Raw genomic sequence first — 13,586 nt, forward strand, 5'->3', positions numbered from 1 at the left:
AAATGTCCTTGATCTTAATCCCAAGGAAACTTCCCAGTTTTTCTCAGAAACAAAGTGTCATAGTTAGTTCATGTGTGATGACCAAAACCAAGAACAAAAAAGAACAAGTGGAAAGAAATCCCTTCTTTACTTTGGTGAGACCAGGGAAAATGGCAATATTGGCTGTGAAGGCGGTCACCCTTTACAGGACACATGAAACCACAGTAGCAGCTTCTATGGTAGAAGTAGCAGCTGCTCCGTGCCCCAGCCTTCTCTTCAAGACACCGGAAGTTGACTGGGCAGCTGTGGCACTTGGAAAAGATGAATTGCTGTGAAAACAATGCTAGTTACCCAGAAGATTATCAAGGAGAAACAGTAACGTAGAGGGCTACAGATTGCCTAAATATCACCAAATTCATAATGGTCTACTATAAAGGGTACCAGAATACCTGTGAGTAAGTCATTTCATCTTTTTAAGTTTCTGTCTGTAAAATTAGAAGGAGAATACCTAGCCCACTTACTTCATGGAGCTGTTGTTGTATTCATATCAAATAAAATTTTGGAAAAAAAGCAGTTTATAAAATAAGTTTTAACATAAAATTATAAAGTTCTATACACGTAAACAGGAGTAGGTAATTAACTCATGCCATACTCATCAATCCTGGCTAAATATTTTCAGGACTTTCACAGGTAAGGTGAAATAAGAGCTTGTTTCACAAGACTGACTCATCATTTTTAGTACTTTGGGACTGAAAATCATTCCCTAATATTTGAAGGTTGAGCACTGTAATAGTCATTATGAATGTCTCCTGTTAAAGCAATGTCTTCTGTTTTGGTATCAACCCAGATATCTTGTTTTTTACAGGAAGGCTGAAATTACAATGAATATGGGCGAAACTCGTATAATTTCTAGTGCTGTTCTCTCAGCCATAGATGAAGACTCACCCAGGCAGAAGATTTACTATTTATTTGAAAGACTTCCCCAAAATGGGCAACTTCAGCTTAAGGTTGGTCGCCTTTTTACTTTTATTTTTCAGATTGACTGTAACAGGTCTAAATTTTTTCAATGGACAGATTTTCATAACTGAGTTTATTCTGTCGTAATCATATTTCACCCAAAAGTAGAAATTTTAATTTTCCTACTTTGGAGTGAACTCACACTATTCTAAATTTACTCACTCATTTCAGGGTAAATTCAACCAAAGTCAAGGTTTTTCACTGCTCATTTCTCCTTAGGATTCTACCTAAATTGGAGGATAGGAAGTTACTGGGGAAAGCAAATTGTCTAGTTTCTGATGAGAAACAGGCATACTTTGAGATATCTTTATTTCCATCAGACCTTTATTTTAAAAAATAGGCTTTATTTTTTAGAGCAGTTATGAATATCAATAAACTGATTCTAAAGCTTATCTGGAGAGCCAAAATACCCAGAATAGCTAACACAATATAGAAGAATGAAATTGAAGGACTGACACTACTTGACTTCAAGACTGACTATATAACTATAGTAATTCAGACAGTGTATGTTTGGTACAGGAATAAACAAATAGATCAATGGAACAGAATGAAAGTAAAAGTGAAGTCGCTCAGTTGTGTCTGACTCTGTGACCCTATGAATTACATGTAGCCTGCCAGGCTCCTCCTTCCATGGAATTCTCCAGGCAAGAATACTAGAGTGGGTTGCCATTTCCTTCTCCAGGGGATCTTTGCAACCCAGGGATTGAACTCGTCTCCCACACTGCAGGCAGACTCTTTACCTTCTGAGCCACCAGGGAATCAGAAATCTCTATTTCTGAGAGCTCAGAAATAGACCCACATAAGTGTGGCAAACCGATTTTTGACCAAGCAGTGAAGAAAAGATAATCTTTTAACAAATGGTGCTCACCAGACTAGTTCAGACTTTGTATGTGATGCCCAAGGGTCAACTCAATACAAATTACAGATCTGTCACTTGAGGGGTCACTTGAATAACTCATCAAAATGTCCATGTCATTATTTGAATGCTTAACTTTTAATAAAATGTAGACACAGCCTGAGAATAGCAGCAAGGATTTATTCTATATGGAACAGCTTGATTGTCTTAGATTGTGGGCACCATAGAGAATCGAAGTGAAGAGAAATCACTGATTTAAACTGAGGTGCAGCTGTGGCCTTATTTCATTTCAGAGAGTAATGAAGCAGAAATGCAGTGAGAGCTCACACATTTGAATGGCATGGGAGCAAAAGTGTTTTTGGTTATATAAAAATCCAGATGGGTCCAGGTTCCCAATATGGCACCATAGAGTTCTCTCCCAGCTCCCGAGGGATTCTCCAAGTTTCTCTAAGACCAGGGACCAGGGCTCCTGGACTTTCTCGTGCATCTTTGTTTTCTTGTTGACTTTCTTGCGTTTTATCCACCTTGAGTCCAACTCTTATTTTCTTCCTCTTTGGGGGCTTGCAGATGGATTTTGTCAAGTCAAAGCTCACACTTGGGAATGTAAGTAGGGAATTAGATGGAGATGAGGGAAAACAAAAGGTATGTTCTTCTGTATTTACTTGCTGGGAAAAACTATAGAGAAAAAAGTTAAATAGATTGCAGCCTGTCTGGTTTAAAACCTAAAAGAGTGTCTGCTTTAAAAATTAAATTTTCAAATGGACCTTATAATGCAAACCAACAATGAACTTAATTATTAGAATATAATTAACTTTTACCCAGTGAGAACTGGGGCAGAGCATACCTATGTGCAAACATCAGCTGGGCATAAACATTAAAGAGGAGGAAACTTTATCAAACAGAGTGACAAAAGGAAGTGGTAACACAGTGAGGGGAGAGGAGGACATGTGAAATAATGTGTCAGGGGAAATAAAAAGCAAATGTTTAAATTTCTGTTACAGTCTCTTAAAACATAGGAAAAGCACTAGATTATATCATACAGTAAAATTTTAAGATAACATTTTTCTTGAATTATGTCAGATGACTTTTACAAGCCACTCTTAGGGAAAGCTATACATCTTAAGAGAATAACAACAGAATTATTAGTTGGAGACAGATTTATTATTACTGTATTTCCTAATACTCTCAGTTGTTAGTTCTCCCTCAGCATAAAGACCTCTTTTCATTGAAAATGCCACAATTTCTGCACTGAGATCTGTATAGAATATATGCTTGACTAACGCTGGGTTATTTTTAGAAGAGTATAATTAACAATACATATATGATATTTGTAGTTATTTTTGTGCTGACTCAGGATATAAATGTAGGGAATAATAGAAGTTTTGATCATTTTCTTTGGTCTTTAGGAAACCTGAAAAACATAGGGACAGTAAATACACCCATTCTATTTGTGTTTTATCTACTTCAGATAACTCCAGTGACAAACTGGTTTGAAATACAGGTTTTATTAGTTGAACAATGATATGAACTAAAAAGAAAAATGAAATCCCAAGTGAAACACATTTAATTTTTAAAGAATCAATTCCAACAGCTCAATTACCCACCTGCTCTCATCAATTGAAATATTTAATCAGCTATGATGGCTTATGATAAGCACCTTAGTAGCACTGCAGTTGAATTGCCACATGACTTTGCCAAAAATTCTTTGCTTATAGCTAATTTTTTCCACAAGGTCTGAAATTATTTTAATACATTTATTTCAATGGAAAACATGAGGTAGAATGGCAAAATAATTGAACCTGGGGTTTCCCTGAAATATCATTTATATCGGAAGTTTTCAGAGGATATGGAAGATGTTCACTAACACACCTTGGGAGCAGGGGGAAAACCTGGGCAGCTGACTAATTCTGGCATCTTTCAGATAGGGAGGGACTGGGTCCCTCTGTACCCTGGCATGAAATGCACTCAGGAAGAAGTTGATTTGAACTTGCTGAGATACACACACACCGGGGCCATGGACTCCAAGAACCAAGACAGCTTCACCTTCCACCTCTGGGATGGTGACAATCGGTCTCCAGCATTTGACTGTCACATCACCATCAAGGATATGGGAAAAGGTAAAGCATTTCTATCAGGTTTTATCGGGACAAACTTTTACAGCAGAAGTGCACTGGTGTAAACCTCTCCCATCTCTCCCTCTCTTCCTCCTTCTCTCCTTTCCTTTCTCCCTTCCATCCTTTAGATTTGAAATTCCATCAGTTATGATTTGATCCTTTGGCTCCTCACTTGTTTTGCCTGGTTTACAAGAGTAGCCAATTCTTGTGTTATTTTCAGTATTTCAAAAAGCCTATTAAAAATCTAGCCTTGTCTGCAATATGGCTGCACAGGTTACTTTAACTGTCAAGGTTTTACGCTTTAAGGAAAATTTTACAAATCAATGTGCCAACTCCTGTTTTATCTTCAGTAATTGAAAGATTACTTGAAAACAGAATTTGAAAGGGAAAAGATTTCCAATACAGTAATGATAAAGGAAATATAAATGAATATAGTTTTTAAAAATTTAAAATAATAAAAGGAATTTTGTTGTTGAAAGGTTGAAAGTTGTTACTCTTTTCACTTTGGAAGTGCTAACACATACTCTTTAGGGATGAGGGAGAATGTTGTAAGATAATTAGCTTTTCTCACTTTTTAAAAAAAAATTATTTTGTATTTATTTGGCTGCACCAGGTCTTTGTTGCCACACGTAGGATCTTTAGTTGTGGCAGGCAAACTCTCAGATGCAGCATGTGGGATCTAGTTCCTTGACCAGGGATTGAACCCAGGTCCCCTGAATTGGGAGTACAGAGTCTTAGCCACCGGGCCACCAGGGAAGTCCTGATAGTAAGCTTCTCTTGAATTAATTAAGCAGACCATTTGCACGATGGGACTCAACAGCACATAAATGGCATAAGGAGGAGAGCAAAAAAAATACTGAAAGCTCAGCAAGGGAAAGAGTAGGCCTTTGATTCTCAACTGTTACTACTGCATACTTTCACTTAGAGCTTGTGTGAGGAGAGTAAAGATCCTATCTCATTCATCTGTATAGTCCAAGATCTATATATTCTCAGGACCAAGCAAAGTCTTAGATCCTTAGTACATGCTTGATTGACAGATTAACAGAATGCTTTTTTTTTTTTTACCTTGGCTGCCAGAAAGCTCAGAGCTAAATTAAATTGGATGCTTAGGTACAGTAAAAGTTTTACTTCATGTATGTGGTAAAATTACAGCTGTCCTGAATTTTTTAAAACAAATTTTAAGCCAGATTGACTGATTTTGATTTTTTTTTTTTGAGGGGGAAGACTATATATTTTATTTGCTTATTTCCTTGAAGATACATAATAAGTTCATGTTACTGTACACATTTATTTCTCTTTCCAAAATTAAGACTACATTCTTCATAGATACTTGTCCAGGCAAAATGTAATACAAGTGAAATATCTGGGTGGACGACATATGTATTAGGGCAGCAGACTGTCCTGTCATTCCTAGCATGGTGCATTCCCTGGGGAGTACAGAAGGGCTCTGTTCCATGCACCCACCTGGGGATTCTAGGTAAGGGATAAAGACTCTTAAAACTTTACACCAACACTGTGATAAGCCATTGCCATGTGTCTAGGCTATAAATGAGGAAACTAAGGTGTACAAATGTTACCAACTTGGTAATGATTATACAATTAGGAAAGATAGAGCTAGAATTTATACCCAAGCCATCTGACCCAAAAGCACACACTCAAACATTTCACTATTTTGCTTACTCTCTTTAATACTGGAAAAGACTCTGATGCTGGGAAAGATTGAAGGCAGCAGAAGGGGACAGCAGAGGATGAGATGATTGGGTGGCATTACCGACTCAAAGGACATGAGTTTGAGCAAGCTCTGGGAGTTGTTGATGGACAGGAAAGCCTGGCGTGCTGCAATCCATGGGGTCACAAAGAGTCAGACACAATGGAGCGACTGACCTGAACTGATTGGGTCTTTAATTGCAGCATGCAGGATCTTTCATTGTATTGCATGGGCTCTCTAGTCATAGTTCACAGGCTCATTAGTTGCCTCTTACTGGCTTAGTTGCTCTGCGGCATATGGAATCTTTGTTTCCTGACTAGGGATCGAATCTGTATCTCCTGCATTGGAAGGCAGATTCCTTGAGCTTACTCAAACTCATGTCCTTCGAGTCGGTGATGCCACCCAACCATCTCATCCTCTGCTGTCCCCTTCTGCTGCCTTCAATCTTTCCCAACATCAGGGTCTTTTCCAGTATTAAAGAGAGTAAGCAAAATAGTGAAATGTTTGAGTGTGTGCTCTTGGGTCAGATGGCTTGTGTATAAATTCTAGCTCTATCTTTCCTAGTTGTATAATCATTACCAAGTTGGTAACATTTGTACACCTTAGTTTCCTCATTTATAGTCTAGACACATGGCAATGGCTTATCACAGTGTTGGTGTCAAGTTTTAAGAGTCTTTATCCCTTACCTAGCACAACGTTGAAACTCAAGGGTATTTTAATTATGATCATTTTTTGATGAACCTCAGGTGAGCGAAATTTGATATAACCTTTAGTTTATGAAGCTCTGTATCCTTTGTCTGTGTGTGATCAACTTCTTCTTTGCTTATTCAGACACTCACTCATACAATCTTTTAAATACACATCATAGCACCTGTGCAGCCACCATACATACAAGAACTGGAATATTAACAGTATCAGAATCTACCTATGTACCCGTTCCATCCTCCAGAGAAAACCACCATCCTGAATTTTGTGTTAAGTTTCTTACTTTTGTTTGTAGTTCTCTGGGACTTGCTCACTCAACTAATACATGTTAATAAGCTACATCTGTGTGACTGCATGTAGCTCTAGTGCATTCATTTTGCTACTCTGCAAAATTCAACTATATGAATAGGCCACAGTTTGATTATACATTTACTTTCTGAAAAGCCATCTGGGTTGTCTCCAGTGTTTTCAGTTACAAACAGTGCTGCCATGACCTTTCTAGCACAGACCTCCTGGGCACAGGTGCACATGTTTCTCTCCAGCACACCACTGGAGTGGCATCACTGGATCAAGGCGTATGTGAGTATCCAACTCTTTACAAAATAATTCTAGGCTGTGTACCAGTTTACACTCAAACTAGAACTGTATGCAAGATTCTACATGCTCTTCAACACTTGCTGTCTTCAGCCTTCCACATGTTGGCCTATCAGAGCGATGTGAGATGGCAATTAATTGTGATCTTGATCTGTGGTTCCCTGACTATTCATGAGATTGAGCATATCTTGTGTCTTTATTGCCCTTATGTGTTGCCCCTTCTCTGTGATATCTGCCCATGTCTTTGGCCAAATTCTTTGATTAATCCCAGTCATAGAAACCTTGCTATATCATATTAGGGGGTTTTTTTTTTGGTCACTTCTTAAATTTTTTTTTATTAGAGTATAATCGCTTTACAGTGTTGTGTTAGTTTCTGCTGTACAACAGTGTGAAGCCCCTCTACGTGTACATGTGTACATATATCCTCTCCCTCTTGGACCTCCTTCCCAGCAACCACTACCCCCCCCAATCCCACCCATCTAGGTCATCACAGAGCACCGAGCTAAGTTCCCTTTGCCATGCAACAGCTTCCCCACTAGCTATGTTTTACACACGGTAGTGTATGGGCTTCCCAGGTAATTCAGTGGTAAAGAATCCACCTGACAATGCAGGAGACACAGGAGATGCAGGATCAATCCTTGGGTTGGGAAGATCCCCTAGAGGAGGAAATGGCAACCCACTCCAGTATTCTTGCCTGGAGAATCCTATAGACAGTGGAGCCTGGCGGGCTACAGTCCATAGGGTTGCACAAAGTCAGACACTACTGAGCGCCTGAGCACACATGCATATGGATGTTTGTATGTCAAACCTAATCTCCCAGTTCAACCCTCTCTCCGCTGCCCCTCATGTCAACACATCCGTTCTCTACATCTGTGTCTCTATTCTTATCCTAGAACTGAGATTTTGATTTCTGCACAGTTTGGCCTTTGCTTTTTACCTTCACCACGGATGTTTTATCTTTCAAATGTTGACCACCATCTCTTCTGCCACACAGGTGATATTGTCATCCTGGCAAAACCACTTGTGGTGTCTAAAGGTGACAGAGGTTTCCTGACGACCACCACTCTCCTTGCTGTGGATGGAACAGACAAGCCCGAGGAACTTCTCTACGTCATCACCTCCCCACCGCAATTTGGCCAGGTTGAGTATGTCCGTTATCCTGGGATCCCCATTACAAGCTTCAGCCAAATGGATGTAGCAGGACAGACAGTCTGCTATGTAGATAAGAGCACAACAGCTGTCCACAGAGACACGTTCAGGTGAGCCCCGAGGAAACTTTTCAGAACGCCTTCTTTGAATGAATGCTTAGAGAGACAAAGGCAGGGAAAAATATGTCCTTTTCCAGCCCTGGTATAAATCTGCTCTTCATCCACTGCCTTGATGGATGAGAGAGAAGGGTGCACAATTAAATTGACAGCAGTAGCCAGGCAAGAAATTAGGGCTTGTTTTTTTAAAAATAAACACCTAAGCAAATCTCCCTGCAAGCTGTTCAGTGAAGAGACATGTGAAGACCTGAGGATCTCCACTAATGAGAGATGTGGCAAAGTAATTTACCTCTTTATTTGAGTCTGCTTTTCTATCCAAGGAAAAGAAATTTGCTAGTAAACATTTGGCATAAGCAGACAGTGCCTTTTGACACAATGTGTTCGGGTAACTATATCATAAATCATGTTGTCATAAAGTGGATCATATTTCCCCATAGAAACAGTGTTATAATTGGGGGCTGTGCACCTGTTCAAGGATTCTGTATCAAATAAATCACTGGGAGGAATAACAATCTGTTGAAAAGGCAAAGATACAACATTAATGAAAGTCTACATTCATTTAAAATACTGAAATCTGTTTCCAGTCAAATAAAGCAAGAAAAACTCTAGAGGGTCTATCATTTAGCAGTTATCAAAACTGGCTGAACTTGGGGTTCTTGATAGAAATACAGATTCCCAGGGCTGGGATGAGAACCCAGAAATCCTGGACTAGCCTTTGAGGGACCTTGGTACACATCTAACTAACCCTGAATTTTCCAATTAAGAAAGTGGCTCTGAGAGCATTGATTCATCTTCCATACACACAGGGCTTCTGTCCTCCACTATGATTTTTATCATGTCAGAATACAACCTTCAAAAGAATGCTATAAAATAACACAATTGTAGCAGACTCCTACATTATTTGACAGGCTCCCATAAACAATCAAGTACATGGATAAACCCATGTCCAAATGCCACTCTCCTCTATCATATATCTTATCTAATTCAATATGTCTGCTATGATAAAAAAAAAGTTTAAATGTCAGTAAAGATTATTTTGCTTTCCTTTTTGATATTTGGAATGATGGTTTGGAAAGATGAGTTATATAGTTAGGTAAAAAAAATCCAGGGAAGTTTAGACTAATACCTCCTTTTTTCTTTAGACAAATTTCCTTAACAAGCAGATAATCATTTGGTTGCTCACTATCTTAATACCAATTCAGTGCTTGAGTGTTGCTAGGTGTTAACTAAAACATTAGAAGTGGGGATTACTTTTCACACTGATTCCTTGGCTTGGGATACGGTACAGAGTCATGAAAGGACGAAACTGGGGTCAGTGCTGTGCTTTCATGACCCACATCTCTGGTTTTCCTCAAGTCATTCCTTCTCCTGTGCTCCTATAAACCCTTCTGTGAAAAGGAATGATGCTCATAGTGGCTATGTCAGAGTTGTTGAGAGCTTTAAATGAGCTTATGTATGTAATGTTCTTAATATGGAATCTAGAAAAATGATACTGATGAACCTATTTGCAGGGCAGAAATAGAGGAGCAGACATAGAGAATGGCCTCGTGGACACAGTGGGGAAGGAGATGAGGGATGAACTGAGAGAGTAGCATTGACATACACATACTACCATACAGAAAATAGATAGCTAGCAGGAACTGCTGCATAGCCCAGGGAGCTCAACCGGGTACTCTGCGACAACCTAGAGGGGTAGGATGGAAGAGGGGGTGGGAGGGAGGCTCAAGAGGGAGCAGATATATGTATAAATAAAAAAAAAATAAAGTCGCTCAGTCGTGTCCAACTCTTTGCAACCCCATGGACTGTAGCCTACCAGGCTCCTCTGTCCGTGGGATTTTCCAGGCAAGAGTACTGGAGTGGGGTGCCATTTCCTTCTCCAGGGGATCTTCCCAACCCAGGGATTGAACCCAGGTCTCCAGCATTGCAGACAGACGCTTTAGCGCCTGAGCCACCAGGGAAGCTCCAATATTGGAGCGGGTTGCCATGCCTTCCTCCAGGGGATCTTCCCTACCTGGGGATCGAACTGGCATCTAGGTATGTCTCCTGCATTGCAGGCAGATTCTTTACCAGTTGAGCCACTTGGAAAGACTTGGTATGTATATATATATGGCAAATTCGTGGTGTACAGCAGAAACTAACACAACATTGTAAAGCAATTGTATTCCAATAAAAAACACAAAACATGGCACATAGGAAGAACAAGATAAGTATTGGTTTCTATTATTAATATTAGATTTTAATATTTATTTTAATGTTAGTAATAATGTTTCTATTGTTTTTGTTATTCTTGTAGTTATTATTGTTTACCATATTCTTTCCTTGGCCCCATTTTTTCTCTCCAATCTTTACAATACCAAGATTAATCTTGAAGGAAGGAAGAAGTTATAAAGAGCAATATGAGTCCTTTTTTCCTGTTTATTAATGGAGGGTGGATGCCTATTAGCTTGGCCCTCGTATATCAGGTTCAGGGTTTTTCATTTGACACCCTTTCTGGAACTTCTTTCTCTTCTCCATTACTGTTTGCTTCCATCCATGCCTATGGGAGAGTCTGCTGAAGACATTCATGACTGTATTGGAGAAACCAGAGATTCTGCTGGTGAAGCCAAAGAATGAAGACATAAAGATGTTGAGATATAATGATTAGGCCTTAATTAGATGGTAGTGATGAGCTGAGAATAAAAAACGGTATCTATGATGTGAGAATTAGTGATACCATAACAGCTTCCTAATTCACATCCATAGAGAATCATACTAGAGGGTGTTTATAAAGTCATTCATCCCAGGAGTTTCTAAGTTTCTAGATTCTCAAGAGAGTTACCTGAGAGATTTACAAAATTTAAATTCTTGGGCCTCCCTGCAGAGAGACAACCTTAGAAAGTCCAGTTTCAGGCCAAGGAATCTGCATTTTTAAAAGCTCTCCAGGTGATTCCGATGCTGTTGGGACTAGCCATGTCCAGTCCAGTCCAGTCCATTGTTCCCAGTGTGTTCTGAGGTGTCTGAAGATTTACAGGAGCCTCTGAGGTCCTCTCCCAGACAGCACATGAAGGGGCTGAATTGATGGTGTTCTGCAGCTCACATCTCGAATTACTGAGATAACTTTGATTTGTTTAGTTTGTTAGTGGTTTGATTTTTAGTTTGTTTTGCACAGAGAGCTTCTGGGCAAGGTTTTCATTTAGCAGAAACTCTGTGACTCAGTTTTGTAAAATGAGTGATTAGTACCACCAATGCTACAAAGATGCAAAATGATGTTGGCTGGTACAGAAAGGAGACATTAAGTAATAGAGATTCACGAGTGAGAAACTCCTTTTTAATACTCTCAATCCTTCTATTTCTAGAAGGAAGTCTCAGGCGGCCTGTGCTCATATGTCCATAACAGCTCTTCAGTATGGACTGCTTTTCCCTTTTTAGCAAACAGAGTACAGGCCTCAGGCTCCAAGCCATTGGCCAACAATATCTAGCACGAATGAAAAACAGTTGGTTTCTTGTATTTATTTTTGTCGTGTTTATGGCGATTTCATTTTTATGAGTGAAAACTTTGATCTTTTAGCCGTTAAAAGGTTTCTTTTCAAGTACATTTATTTAAGAAGAAAAATGAGTTGATATAAAGCAAAATAGTGGGTAATAAGAGTACAAGTAGTACCAGAAAATGGCAAAAATTGTGAGGACGGTGTTTGAATGACTCAAGATTAGGAAACAGGTTCATCAAGACAATAAACAGCAAGGGTAGAAACACACTGATTTAATCCAGTCCCTTCATTTATGTGTAAGAAATCTAGTCTTGATACACCTGTAATGGATCAAGCAGTGTGTGTGTGCGTGCTAAGTCTCTTCAGTCATGTCTGACTCTGTGCGACCCTATGGACTGTAGCCTGCCAGGCTCCTCTGTCCATGGGATTCTCCAGGCAAGAATACTGGAGTGGGTTGCCTTGCCTTCCTCCAGGGGATCTTCCCGAGTGAGGGATCGAACCCTTGTCTATGTCTCCTGCCTTGGTGGATGGGTTTTTTACCACTAGTGCTACCTGAGAAGCCCCATCAAGCAGTGTACTAGACCCCTTTTACACAAGTATCGTTGCTCTTAAGCCTTACACCACCACCTTGAGAGAGATGTCTTGTTCCCATTTTATGGGTGAGAAAAGTGAGACTCGAAGAGGCAAAAAGTCACCTAAATTGACAGAGCTGAGGATCAGAGCTAAATTTGGGCTGAGATCTCATTGTAGAGAGGTCTTTCCATTATACCTGACTGTACCAAAAACCTTGTGGAGAATCTTTACTTGTGGGAAGGACCCTTCTCCGTGTGTGTCATTCTGATGTTTGGCCAGCAGTTTTACATATTTATAATGGAAGAGCCTCACATCTGCTGAAGACCCTTGTTTTAATCTTGTCATTTCACTAACCCAACAGTTGTGTTGTTTGTCAGGTGGCGTTCAACCAAAGCTGAAAGGCTGTTTTAATGAAAGTGTGATCGTGGTGCTTTTTAAAAATTAAATATATGCAACCAATCTAATCACCTAAATTTATGTTGCTTGCTGTTAAATCTGGCAAGGAATTTGGCTGGGGAGAAGAGATAAATTCTGTGGCAGAGAGCTTCCCTCCTCCCTTCACTTTTTAATGTAGGCTATGGCAGCATTAATTAAACGGGGGAGTTTAATGGTCAGCTTTTACCTTCTGCAAAAATATTTTGTGAATCATAAATTTCTCCTGTATTGTTTGGTGCTGCTGGCCTGGAAGAAGGATTTGGCAGCACATTCTGGGACAGCTGACACCAAGTGATTAGCAAGCTGACTTCAGCTGCTGGCAGCCGGGTTCTAAAAGAACATGCTAATGTCCTCCATTTTGACATGCCGGTTGGACTTTTTTTTTTTTTTCCTGAAGAACTGGCTCTATTTATGATTCCATTTTTATCTTTTAAATGCCATGACAGATGGCAGATTCTTCAGCCAACTCTATTGCCAGGAAATGCAGAAAGCTTGAAAGCACCATGGTAATGGTGAAATCAGGCCGGGCAGGCACCCCACACAGATCTGAGAGTCATTCCCCAAATTTCATGAGACAGTGGTCATCTTGGCTGCGTTTCTTCTCAGGGGGGGCATAATAAAGGAAATTAAACAAAATGGACCCACACAAGGAGCTGCCACCTCAACACCACTGGCTTCTTAAGTTTGATTGGATGCCATAATAATGACACTATTGTTTTAAAACTTGGAAATCAATTTGGAAGGTTTCTTCTGAGGGGGATAGTATGGGTCATTTGCAAGATCATCTGGTCAACTTTTACAGGCACAAAGCATTGACCTTGTTGCACTGGTTCTGCTAGACTTTTTTTTCTTTTGACTGGGAAGCCAACCATG

General features: G+C 39.7%; 1 protein-coding gene across 1 annotated transcript in view; it reads left to right on the top strand.

Moving 5' to 3' along the window:
• FREM1 (FRAS1 related extracellular matrix 1) overlaps positions 1-13,586 on the top strand; it is a 148,610-nt gene that overhangs the window by 85,949 nt on the left and 49,075 nt on the right. The window contains exons 21-23 of the mRNA XM_081500121.1: positions 845-986; positions 3,774-3,969; positions 7,968-8,232. Coding sequence (XP_081356247.1) covers positions 845-986; positions 3,774-3,969; positions 7,968-8,232 — 603 coding nt within the window. The remainder of the gene's footprint in view (positions 1-844; positions 987-3,773; positions 3,970-7,967; positions 8,233-13,586) is intronic.

Source organism: Giraffa tippelskirchi, chromosome 1, assembly GCF_054371585.1.
Source record: "Giraffa tippelskirchi isolate mGirTip1 chromosome 1, T2T-mGirTip1v1.2.pri, whole genome shotgun sequence".
Lineage (NCBI taxonomy): Eukaryota > Metazoa > Chordata > Mammalia > Artiodactyla > Giraffidae > Giraffa > Giraffa tippelskirchi.